General features: G+C 43.5%; 1 protein-coding gene across 1 annotated transcript; it reads right to left on the bottom strand.

The window, feature by feature from the left end:
* Positions 1-6: 6 nt before the first annotated feature.
* Positions 7-1,157, bottom strand: LOC133346308 (gap junction delta-2 protein-like). Its single transcript, XM_061557804.1, has one exon. It carries the CDS (start codon positions 1,129-1,131, stop codon positions 7-9), a length of 1,125 nt encoding a protein of 374 aa, XP_061413788.1. The 5' UTR covers positions 1,132-1,157.
* Between the last annotated feature and the right edge of the window lie 12,585 nt (positions 1,158-13,742).

Genomic DNA, 13,742 nt, shown 5'->3' with positions numbered 1-13,742 from the left:
CGCAAGTTATACCCACAAGTCAATGTTTTTCCGTGATACCTTTTTCGGTGAAATCTCTCCACTTTCCTCACCCATACGGTACAGAGTCTGTTCTTGGAATTGTTTGTCCAAAGTTATTTTTTGAGCTAAGTTCAAGTGTGGGTGGAGATGTTCCTGAGCGTACACATCGTCGTAAGCTGCTGAAGTGCTGGAAGAAGATGAACACTTCGTTTGTAGATGAGTTTTATTGTCTTGTAGATCATGATGAGGGGAGACTTGGCAACCTGAATCTTCAGCAGCACTTATGGGATTTGTTGTTTCTTCAATTTGCACACGCAAATTATTTCGCTTTGTGATCAGGCTCTTGATTTTCTTCCATCCCAAGTGGTTCAACTCGACGATGTTGAGACAAATGCAGAAAACACCGACAGAAAACATGAACAGCAAGAAGATCTTTTTTTCAGTTGGCCTGGATACAAAGCAGTCGACTATAAGCGGACAAGGGAAAACCTGGCACTTGTAGTGAACGGGGACCCTAAAACCAAAGAGCAACCACTGACCCAACACAAATGCAACTTCCAGAATAGTTCTGCAGCACACGTGCAGGACATAGCAGTTCCATATTCGATTCCGCGGTTGTCCCATCTTGCCCCATTTCGTTGTGCAGGTTTCAGCATTTAGGTCACGAAAGGTGTCCTGTTCGCTGTAGAGAAAGAGTAGATGTTCATCACTCTTGTACGGTCCACCCGCGTATGGCTTGCATTTTGATTCGTCAGCTTGATCCTTGTTGCTGGCGTCTTCTGAGATGGGACATATCCCTTTGCGTTCATCTCCGACAGTTCCACCTTTGGACAGCATATGCCACACGTAGATAAGGAAGCAGAGCGAAGGGGAAGACACGATGACTATCTGGAAAATCCAGAAGCGTGGATGCGAGATGGGTGCGAAGCGGTCGTAGCAAACGGTCGGGCAGCCTGGCTGTAGGGTGTTGCAGGCGAACTGTGCCTGCTCGTCTTCGTACACGCTTTCACTCGCCACCGCCACGACCAAGAGCCGAAATATCAGCGTGACCGTGAGCCACACTTGCCCCAGAAGAGTTGAATGCTGGTAGACGGCGTCCAGGAGGCGCTTGAACACTGCCCATTCCGTCATGACTGCAGGGTTGCCAGTCGCCTGCCTTGTCCACAAGACGGCGATGGAAAGTGACTTATTCGGGAGCACGCTCTGGCTGTTATCAGGACCGGTGAGCATGGCACGTGTGTTGGATCCCGTCCACATTCCAAACCCTGTTGGTCTTTTTTATATAGGCAAGTTGCAGAGGTGCTCCCACTTAACCCATTGCCCATTATGCCTGCTGTAACATTCGCGACGGATAAGGCACGAGTCGTCTCCCTGATGTCTGTGCTGTATCACTGCCGATATCGATAACCATTGGATAAAAGCTGAGGGTGAGTTGAGATAAGTCACACACGGTAAGCTATTTAGAAGCATCACTTATCCCTGCAACGATAAAGGCACTTCTTTTCAAAGTGCGAGCCCATTTTCTTCCAACAATCGGCACGAACGTCATGTTCATGGAATCCTGCCACTTGGCTACAAAGGAAACATTTAACCTCATTACTCATGGGTAATTAATGCTTTTACAAACTAAATTGTTATTGTGAACACAATCGCAGTGATTAGAAATACGTAAATGTTTAGCCAACTTCACAGGTCTCTGCGGAATTACATTATCAACTGCTTTCCGTTCATCGAGGCATTTAAAGTAGTTAGTTGGGTCACTCAAAATAGCAGTCTTAATGCACCCTCGGCTGAACGCGTGGGACAAAAAGGGTGGTGGTGTAAGTTGTTAGAGGAAGACTGCAATGGATCAGCCTGGCGTCTGCGGAAGTGGTGAGAAACCTTGGCCGGTGTAGGGTTGGGCATTCTGAGCAGTTCATCGTTACGAGGAGAGTGGCTGCATCATAGAGATTTAAATACCCCCCCCCCATTTTGTTAAACATGTTTTCCGTTTTACCATATATTTCATATATTTTTAATTTCCATCTGGTTTATGGAGTTCGTACAATTAGACTAAATATAACATCACTTTGTAATGTGCATTCATTAAAAACCTATTTATATTTACACGTGCGATTGATGCATTGTGAGCCATAATTTCAATTAATGGGAACATTAACTCTTGAGAATAGGTTTTCTCCTTTTTTCTGGCAACAAATCAGGTGTTAAGATGTTAAAATAACAAACTGAAACTTTTTACAAGGAATCATGTCTGCTTAACCACAATACTTGTGGTCAGAATGCAAACGAAAAAATACTCTGATAATATATGCATTGTCTTTGAAACTGATTGGTCCACACCAGAGACAGCTTTCTTTCGAGCCTCGTCTCAATTGGTGCTAGACCAGAGGACGCCAAACGGCGAACACAGCCCAAAGACAATGCACTATCAGAGTAATGAGAACTCGGGGTGGGCAGCTACATCATGGGCCCTCCTTTATTGTGGTTAATGCAGACGTTATTCCTTGTAAAAGGTTACAGATTGGTGTTTTAACATCTTAACACAGCTGTTTTGTTGCCAGTAAAAAGGGGAACACCTATTCTCACATTGTGGTATTGGCAAAGGAGGTCCCATGATACATTAACTCTTCTCGTCGACTGCATGGCCTTACTGCACTCTTCTGCCATCTCGTGTCACATTGTTAGAATTGCAGAGTTATTTGATTACCATATTTCCACTAAAATATAACGTGAGAAATATTATTATACTCTTAAATAAGCGCACAACTTTATCTGTGATGAACGCTGCACTTTCCGTCAGTTTTCATGCAGGGGGCGCTGCAAATCTACGCGCCCCCTGCATGAACGACGGAGGCGCAGGGACAGACGTTCGATTACATTGGAATCGATCTGCAGACGGCGGTCTTCTCGCACGGCCAGCAGCTCGATGTCGCCTTATCTCGATCCCGCAATCCCAAGCAGGTGAAAGTCCGCATCGGAACCGAACCCCCCAGCAAGGCCATCTACTTAACGACGAGAGAAATTTCACACGAAATGTCCTTTTCAATTAAGTCTTCCAGATGTAAAATGATATAAGCGTTTAATGAAGAAATACAACTATCTAATTCAAAACATAATACAATTCAAAGATGTTTCATTTTAAAACTTCAAAACGGAGCATCGGGTCCTTGCGTGAATGCGTCGTTCGTGTGCAGGCATCCCTGAACAACCCCTAGTTTATAATATTAACTTATATTATTACACTATGCCGAAGTTACAATTGAAATAGAAATTCATTTAAACATCTTGAACAACTGTTTTATGTTTCGCATCTCCTCTTGACATTCCATACTTGGCATCTTTGCAGCAAGCTTACATTGTGTTTCATATGAAGTGCCATATTTTATAAACGAACTTCCTGTAGTTATAATTGGAATAGAAATTCATGGAAACAAACTTTGAACAAATGTGTTATGTTTTGAATATCCTCTTGACATTCCATACTTGGCATCTTTGCAGCAAGCCCACACTGTGGTTCATATGAAGTGCCATATTTTAGAAACGAAGTTCCCTCCAATGTGGACATCATGATCCTGTTTAACCGAGTGTTATTTGTTAAAAGAAGATTAACTGCTCTTAGTCGACGCCGCTGATGCCAATATCCTGGCCATTGCTCAAATGGCCGCAAACCGTTTTTGATAATAAAAAAAATGCAGTCACTTTAAATTAACTTCTTGAGGATACTTCACCACGCTGATCAGGACGGCTTGGTGACCAGTGGGTCCCGCCAGATAAGAGATGGACTTGGGTGGACTTGCCAATGATTGGGACCAGTGGTGTCAAGATCGGCCTCTATGGAGGAGGCTCGTGAAGGACGCTGCTACTGGGCAGTTGGAGGCAGTCGCCCTCCAGCAACAACGGGGGGCAGAGGAGTGACGCTCACAACAAAGAGCGGAGCGCCGGGCTGATAAAACAGCAAGTTGGCTCAGCAGGGGGCACAGGTGGTGCATCTGCCAGTCATCGCAGTCAGTCAACCCATGGCACTTGGGTCTCTCCCGTGACCTGCCAGCGGGCGTTCGACACTTCACGTGGCCTTGAAGTGCACATAGCCTGGCACAAGCGCCGTGGTGACGTCACCACTTAGTGGCGAATGAGGTTGTTGTAGCGTGGTTGGCATGGTCCCTGGTGCAAATAATGAAATGGGATCGGCCACTCAATGTGTACTCTCTTTGTGGCCCAGAAGCTGGCCCCTTCCATCCCGTTGGCTCTCGGTGCAGTTGCACCGCCTGCACATCGGACAGCTGCACCACTGGGCTTCGCACCGATTCGGATGAATCTCACCAAGGTTGCTGTGGCTGGGAGTTGAACTCTGGTAGCCGGGTTCAAAGTGCAGTACACAAACCTCTGCACCACCACTTCACCTCCTTTGGATAATCCTTTTTGGATAGGAAATTACAAAAAAATAGAGCCGTGAGCTGTACAGTAAATGGCGTGCTGCGTCTGACATGTTCACACGTAGAAGGTGACATGGCATTTTAATATATTACGAGTCGCATGCATCACACACTGCTTGTTTCACTTGGGATGATCATCCCGAGGTAACAAGCATATTCTGAGCCATTTAGACATTTAAGCGCTGTAAAATTATCACGGATGACCTTGCCCCTCTGTACGTGATCTCTTTTGTCCAATACTAAAGGTCATTTTTAAACCCACCGTGCAAGATGATTGTGTAGAGTTAGATCTTACACACTATCGTCCATCATAATGCATTCTTCATCATCAGCCATGCTCTATTCACTGCTCGTTAAAGGTTTCCTTCGCGCCGATGTCATCCCTTGCAGCCCTGTTATGCTACAATTTACATGTTCTTCTTCAACATGTGTTGATATCATTGCTCCACGTTTGCGGTGGTCATCGTCGTGGCTAATTTCTCTCCTTTGGGTGCCATTCCATCACCATCGGCCAACGTTCCTTTTGGGGATGTGTCCTGCCCAAACCCCCTTTTCTTTATAGTCAATAGGATGTCTCTCATTTGTGTTTTGTTTCCTGGTCCACGTGTTTTCCTCTTTCTGTCTCTGAGCAATAATTCCTAACATGCATCTCTCCATGCTTCACTCATATTTCAGCCTTTGCACAAATGTCTCTGTCCGTGAAGGTCCATATGATCAAGATGTCATAGCAAGTAATGTGCACTGAACGAAAACATTCTTCTTGAAGCACATCGGTGCTGTATATTAACCCGTAAAAACAAAGTTTTTCACTATAAATCCTTTATATGCGTGGCGGCTAGAGTCCTCTCGTCCTCTGGCTTGAGATGGCTGCCACCTATGGGTCAGATGATTGCCTGCCACCATTAAGCAATTGGTAATTAAATATTTTAAAAAAATTCCTAAAAAGTGTAGTTATGGAAAAAAACATTTCACGAAAATAAATTGTCACGCACAACGAGTCTGTGTGCAAAATGTCAGGTCGATTGGATCACGGGAAGTGGGTTAAAAAACGACTGAAAGATTTGCACGGTCGTAAGCGCGCAAGCAAGCAAGCAAGTGAACTTAATATAAAGGATTTAAAAAAGCTCTCCATTCGGCTCTCGCCCGTCTTGTCATGTGATCGTGATGATCTTTATCCACCTTCAACGATTAGCCGAGGTCGATACACACCGTTGTCTTCGAGTCGTGTCCCTCCAACAATTATTATACTTGGTGAACTTGTGATGTTATTCATCATATTTAGCCAGAATACACATGTTGCTGGATGAATAACTCCATCTCATATGGGCACGAGGTGCCATGATCCATCCTGCTCCGGCATATGAGTTCATTTATTCTTTTATCTTTTTTGTAAGACGTAATTCTCTCACCAGTTTCGTCCACCAGCCATCCTCCCTTTCTCAAGAATTGTCCTGCCCAAACACCGTACAGTATGTAGCCAACCGTGCTAACCGGACGTACTTACTCAAGCCAGATTACTTTCCTGTCTCGAATTTGTGTTCGTCCTCTTGATCCCGGACTGATTTCAACAATTGCCTTAAGTATGCAGTCCGTTTCATTTTCCAGCTGTGTCCATCCAGCAATTATATCCATGTTTATTGAACTTGTTGTACATGACTTTTGTTTCGAAAGCTGCAAAGTTGAGCCAAAAATCTGCAGTCTTCTGTGTTGGTTTTGTCAGTTGTTTCGTGGTCGATATATTGAGTGTCACCAGCAAATCTGAGGTGATGAATATCATTATTATACATTTATTCTGGCAGTTCTGTGTAATTCTCATCTGTTGATAGGCGTTTTATTTCTATGTCCTGTCTCTCCTTCTCTTCCTGTTTTTTGGAGGCTTCATATAAATTGTGCTCTGCTTTCGTACTTTGCCCTCCGCTTTCAGAGCAGTGTCCATTATTGTGCTAGCTGCATACTTATTTAAAGCGGTGACACACATTATACAGCACTTGTTTACAAAGTGCTTCACCTGTGAATATTTTACCATTATGCTGCGATGTTTCATGAACTTTTAAAATATTCTGCATTTTGTTTTTTTGGCACTAGATGGCAGGATGCCACGGTAGTGTGTTGCCACGTAAAACAATTGTATTTTTTAAATTGTGCATCAGCATTGTTCAGTTCCATCTGTATAGAAACAAGACGCTCAAAATAGATGTCCTGTGCTCTGTTGGAGGTGAGGCTCTTAGCGGATGTTTTTGCACATGTTGATGAGCACACGATTGCCATTTTAGGTGTCGGCCTCTGTCAGCATCTCAAACTCAACATATACTTAGCAACCAGGTCGGTGCCAAATGAAGTGGCATGCACGGCCAACACGCAAGCTCACTCGATGGGGATGCTCGAAAATGAATTCAGGTCGTAGCAGGTTGATGCTGAGCATTGCAATCTTCTTAGGACCATATTGGCGGGTAACTAATGGCCGACGGCCCAAGAGCTATTTTGAGATGTATCCACATTCATAACCCATACACGGAGCCAACGATTAACGGGAAGTATTGGATTGCTATGTACCTGGCAGACAATAACTGAGTACTATAATAAACAACATGCACCTGCTCCAGATATGCTTAGTGATATTTCCTTTGAGTCACAATAGACTGATGATAAGTGTTGTAATGTCCTTACTTTGGTCAATTTCTTATTTTAAGAAAAGTGACTATCCATAATATCGATTCTTATGTTATGGGAGTATATGTATTGCAGATACAATGTTTTATATATGTGCAATTGTTGAAGTGGTACAAATTAAAATCTCGTCGGAGTGTGTTTACCTAATTAAATGATCTCATGTAGGCTGGGACCAAAATGATGAAATGAAGAGGTGAGCAAGGGCAGGTTGAAGTGCTTTTGAAAATATTTATCAGAAAATGAAACGCAACAGCCGATGTGCCTCAGTAATAACGTTCTCAATCAATGCATATTACCCGTGATGTGGAAATATGGATACTGTCAAAGAAATGGAATACAAAAGCAAACAAAGATGTGCAAACAAACGTGGGGTGGCACTGAGAGATGGAAAGAGGAACACAAACAGGGTGAATATAATATTGACTTTGGTAAAAAAAAAGCAAGTGGGGCTTGGAGGACAGGTCGCGAGATAAGATGATAGCCGAGAGCCGGGACTGATGAGGTGGAGTGGTAGCAAAAGGAGAGAGCATTCACGACAGGACGACCACCACGAAGATGCAACAGCAAGATTCAGCAGCTACACACGAGCCAGATGGACTTGTTGCACTGTAAGACTGCGAGGAATGGTGAGGAATTAAGGAAGCCTTCATCCAACAGTGGATAGACCATGGCTGCTGATGATGATGCGATTGTAAAAACGTGGGCATTTATAAACTTGCAGCTGAAGTGTGAACTTTACTTACGTAGCAAACATCCAGGAGATCTGACACAGGGCATGACATGGGCAGAAGGACCGCATGTGATGCTGAAGAACGCAGAACACCTACGTGCTTACACCAACAGAAGAAGAAAAATAAGGAATAAGCAACTGAACAAACCTGTTTCAGCTGATAAACGTCCATGATGCACTTATGATGCGTCCATTGAATCGGATTTGACATGTGTCACGGATATATATAAAACAAAAACATGTATTAGATGTGTACTATTACAGCATGCATTTCAATGAAGGCCTCTACATACATTATTATGCTACATTAAAATCCCAGGAATTAAAATAGCAATTTGGTTAACCTCCAAGCATACATTTATAAAGATTAATTTAGTGTTCAAAGGAATTATACACCATACGTCTTTTACCAAATCACCTGGAATGTGCCCGATATTGTCAAATCTCAAGCTAAGCAGGTTTTGAACTGCTTAGCTTCTGAGATTTGACATGCACATAACAGGTGTTGTAGACTACTGTGGAGCTACATTGGCAGCAGGCGGGCAGTGTGAGGGGGGAAATAAATCCTACACACATTGTACTGCACTATGCTCCCATGTCCATGCTCCCCGCACTGACCAGCGTGGTGAAATATGGTCAAGTAACCCCCATGATCCGCACAGCATGGGGAGGCACTCACTGAGCAGTGAGTTGACGTTCACCGTGCACCGCACTGGAACGTTGCACTGTGGTGGTTGTGGCCCAGATTATGGGTTGCTGGGTGCTTTTTTAAGCTTTAGTTTTACCCTCCTCGGTGACTCACCTTGGGAGCGGCCCACAAACTGGGTACAAAGGCCAAGCACAATTGTTGAAATTTCAGCCTCGGAGGTTCGAGTTAAGCCCAAATTACTGAGATGGGAGCAGTGCAATCGTCGTTAACCCACACAAGTCAATCAATGCGACTTCAAATACAATTTCAGTGACCGCGTTGCCTGTGATGTTGAAACCTGCTAAATATATCTCATATTATAGCTCAACATTAAATGTGGGTGCTATTTCATGTCCATATTTACAAGTGGCCGTATCGTTGTCTAAGATATATTTTCTAGCACCCGCGCTGCGGTTACTAATTTTGTTTTCATTCCCTTACGCTGCAAGGGCATGTTCCGAATGCTAAAGTTAAAGCTGTGAAAGATACAAGACGGTCAATTTCTGTTTCCACTTAACATTCTAACTTTAGTCGGAAAATCGCAGAAAGCGTGCAGCATACCAACACCAGGTTTCCAATAGCAGTTTTGTGTAACTTATAACGCTGTGATGGAACAATGCACTGCCCTTCGTCAATCCAGTCCAGGATTAAGGTCTCCCCACGCCGTGCCAGGTATGGGGGTGGTTTGACTGTATTTAACCACGCGGATTGGTGAAGAGGCTTCTGAAATCACCCGGTCTCTCGTGGGAATTAAACTCATCGTGCAGTGCGCCAACCACTGTGCCACCGATCCTGTTATTTTACTTATTAAAAATATACATGGGATGGTAACACATCTTGAAAAAAGGTCTACGATTCGTTTGAATGATAATGAAACAAAAGCTACTACTCATGTTGTTTAATTCAGAGCCTAGAACGCGTATAATTTGACCGCACAATTATTTATATTAAAAAAAAGAGTGGACCCTAATTGCTATGCCTTCTTCACAGTGCATGCCATTGCTAGTCCAGTCACAGGAAAACTGTGGGACTGCAAGCATCATTTCAAAAATAATTCTTCCTTGCCTCTGAGTGGCTTCTCATTAAGTTCCCTTCCAGTGAGGTTGTTTACCTAACCACGATGTTTAGAGCAGCTGAATAACCGCTTAAAACAACTAGTTAAGTCAAGTATAAATTATTAAAACACAGATCTTCAGTCTTCAATTGTGTAAAATAGGATCTTTGTGTTTATTGGAAGTGAGCTTAATACAAAATAATTCTATTGGGCGCATCTTTGTGAATACACGGTAATTGACTTTGATGTCAGGTTAATTTACTAACACAACAATTTAGCTGTTAAACACTTATTAAATTACTAAAATAATGGGCCTAATAGAAAAGTCAACATTTAGAATTACGCCTGCACTTAACATTACGTATTTGTTCATGTGATGCATGGAGAGCAGTTTTATGTTGGCTCCTAGCCCTGGGCTGCTAGAGCTTTTATATATATAAAAAACCTTGTACAATGTGCTTCATTTGATGGTTGTAAAATGTGAATTGACAGATGGAACAATTTACCTCATATATCATTCTTGAAATATTGCAATATCCACCCTGGAGTTATCCATTGTTTTTCGAAAACACTTTTAAGTCTTACAATTTGGTGTCTTGCTTCATTTTGTCCTTGGCTCATAGTCGCCTTGTTAAAGTTCGGAGAATCCAGCATTACAGAGCTCCCCATTCCATTGTTAAACACGAACACGTGTTGGGTTCTTTGCATGCACGTAGGCCGCCCTACCAATACAGAAAACCATTCGCGTCTGTTGATGTTGGTTAAGAATGAAATTTCCTGGCACATTGCTTTTCAAACAGCTCCAGATTGTCAAATTATTTCCTGCACTGCTGCTCCGCGAGGCCCTCTATAAAATAGGCGGAATATTTCTTCCACACTATGACCACGAGCTGAGTGTTTTTTTTCTTTTAAACGATGCAATCATGAAAATAATCATTTCAGCTTGTAACGCGCACTACTCGAGGCGCGGTGATCGACAGACACGTGGGAAGGCAGCCGCGAGGTGGTCCGGCTCCAAAAACTGCCCAAACCCCGCGGTCCCCTATACATTAAGATGTTTTCACCCAATAAATGCGTGGTTACTTGCGGGAGGTAACCGGAGCATCTGGAGAAACCCCCACGCGTGCAAGCGAGCGAGCGAGCAACACTCAAAACTCTATCCCGTCCAGACGAAACAGGTGAGTCCACATTTTTTTTGCTGTACTGCCTTCTCCTGGCAAGCCAGGGTATGGCATATCTCATCGAAGCCCCGCGGGTAGGAGGAGGAGGTATCACAATCTTGATTTGAAGCTTTCGTGACTGCAGGAATCCATACTCTTTGGTTCTTTCGGTAAAGTCACGTAGGCAGAAAAATAAAATAAATACATTTTTATTTTATTTTTCTAGAATTAATAAAATAATTTATTTTATTAAAATAAAGTATTATTTACTATTAGAGGTTTTCCCCTTTTTTCTGGCAACAAAACTGACACCTTTTGCAAGGAATCATGCTTACATTAACCACAATACTTGCAGTCAAATGCAAACAAAAAACACACTCTGATAATTTATGCATTGTCTTTGAAACTGATTGGTCCACACCAGAGATAGCTTTCTGAAATAAAGCTGACTGCAAGTATTGTGGTTAATGTAAGCATGATTCCTTGCAAAAGGTGTCAGTTTTGTTGCCAGAAAAAAGGGGAAAAACCCTATTAGTATATTTTGGTACTGGCAAAGGAGGTCCCATGATAACGTATTATTTATTAATTTTTCTATAATATTAATATTATTTTTCTAGAAAAATAAAATAAATGTAAAATGAAAGGAATTATTATTTATTTTATTAAAGTAAATTATTATATACTATAATTTATTTTATTTTTATTTTTTTATAGAAAAATAAAGTAAATTATTATATACTATAATTTACTTTATTTTTCTATAAAAAAATAATAGAAAAATAAAGTAAATTATATATTTTTTTATTTTCCTACCTACGTCACTTTACCGAAAGAACCAAGGAGTATGAGGTATCACAACATTTGTGTTTGATCCGCCGACTCCCGTCGCTGCCTCCACACAGTGCTTGGCTAACAGCCACGTTGCATAGCCACCATCGCCCGGCATCACGGGTGATTTGATCATAAGCCGTCGAATGTTTTCAAACCCTAACGTTCACCATTTGAATACGAACATATTAAGATGTAACGGACTAAACACCCTGGGCTGGTTAATGAAGCAGAAGCGAAACACATTCTTAATAAATTGCACTTCATCGCAATGTGCGACGCGTATTTGTTACTAATTGCGTAATTTCTAATTGCACATTTATCTAATGGCTCTCAGTAACGTTTAATAGCCCGCATACCAGTTCAATTAGTGGAGCTAATCATTAAAGCTCCCAATCATAAATACGATCTAGAGTTCAAATCCCGACAACAGTTGATTCAGCCAGTCATTCCTCCATCATCATCATCAGTCATAATCAATCCACTGCTGGCTGAAGGCCTCCCACCCTGAGTGGTCGCCATCTCTCGATGTAACAATTCGCCTGCACCTGCTCACGAGCTGATTTCTTCAGCGTGTGTACGATATATGTCAAACTTCTTTCGCACCGTACGCGGGCGACCAGGTGAGCGAGAGCACCTTCGATGGGAAGTTAATAAACGTACTGGTCCTGCCAAATGCACGTGGAATGTCCATATTTGGCTGATGACCTGTCGAGAAAGAAAGCACCTTACAACGCTTCAAAGTTGTTTTCCGTCAACAATGTATAGCCCTTTCTTGTCAATCCGCTGCTGGATAAACGCCCGCCAAAGCAGTGTATGTATGTATGTATAAACTTCTTTCGCGCAGTATGTAGCCAACCGTGCCAGTCGCAGGTGCGAGTCCATGGGACTTGTTTGACCAAACTTCGCGTTGCTAAGTGCAGGTGAGTGAAGGCAAGGCACCCAGGACCACTTCAGTTATCACTCGCCACTGGCGATAGCCGTGACTAGGTATGGAACTCAGGTGATCAGGTGTGTAAGGGGGGGGGGGGGGGTGAGTGCGCAGACCGCAGCGACACCGCTCCCGCCAGACGCGAATGATCTGTTGAGGTATGCTGCAGAACGTAGATCCTTCCTGACCTTGTCCTGATTTAAGACACACTTTGCTATCGGCATTGTCATCATACTCATCATTAGCAAGCAGCAGCGGCTATGATGTATGCACTGCCGGACCTCCCCGGAGCCGTCGCCACCACCCACGGTCAGTCGATGCAACATTCCATCACACAAGCCGATTGCATTTCTCTCCCTCTTCGGTGGATGTCCTGTCCAGGCGGATTGCATGCTTTGGTTGCCAATCCGTCGGTAATCTTGACCGCGGGTCACCATGCTTTTCGAGCGACATGTGTGACCTATTAACTTTTTTTTATTTTACCAGGTAAGGCCCACTGAGATTAGACAGTATTGCTCTTTTTCAGAAGCGACCTGGCCACAAACGATAGTTCAACGAAGTGGCTTGTCACGTGGGAATTTATAGCAGCCAAATACTCTTTAACGCACGTTTTTAAATGTGGAGAGAGAAAAAAAACGGAGGACCCGCAGAAAAATACACGCCAGCATGAGGAGAGAGACACCGCAGACTCCCAAATATACAGCAGCAGGTGCAACGGCGGAGTCAGGGTTTTCAGGTAGGGGAGGGCAACCCCTCCAGCAATGAAAAATGATAGAGGAGTTGTTAGTAAGTAAGGACTTGTCCCTTGCTTTTTAATCGACTCGTGTGCGGCGATGGCGCAGCCATCGATCGAGGGTCGAATTCGAACCGCGTTGTGTGATCGGCATCGCGCTCACTGAAGGTGTTGATGCCTTCAGGGAAGTCGTGGACTGAATACGCAACTGTGCACAATTCTGAGTCACTTATAACTGCTTTACCGTTACTTATTGCCAATTATGGACTCAGACTATCTGAAATTAGGGATTTCGATCGGATCATTGGGGGGCACGTGCCACCCCACCCCAACTGGCTCCGCCAGTGACTGCAGGGGTCAGGGTCGGGATCGAACCCACGATCTCACGTATACCGGACGAGGTAGTTAACATTTCGCCACCGTGGCGCCCATTTAGAAAATAGAAGAGTCTCGACCCCCGATGTTAATTGCAAGTGCAGGTGCGTTCTATTTGCCGGCCCGCTATACTCCAACCA

Source organism: Lethenteron reissneri, chromosome 24 (assembly GCF_015708825.2).
Source record: "Lethenteron reissneri isolate LAM-NWPU_2019-01 chromosome 24, ASM1570882v1, whole genome shotgun sequence".
NCBI classification, from domain to species: domain Eukaryota; kingdom Metazoa; phylum Chordata; class Hyperoartia; order Petromyzontiformes; family Petromyzontidae; genus Lethenteron; species Lethenteron reissneri.
This window is presented reverse-complemented; position numbering and strand designations above follow the sequence as displayed.

Coding starts and splice junctions, on each gene's coding strand:
- LOC133346308 (XM_061557804.1), bottom strand. CDS start 1,131: ATGACGGAATGGGCAGTGTTCAAGCGCCTCCTGGACGCCGTCTACCAG.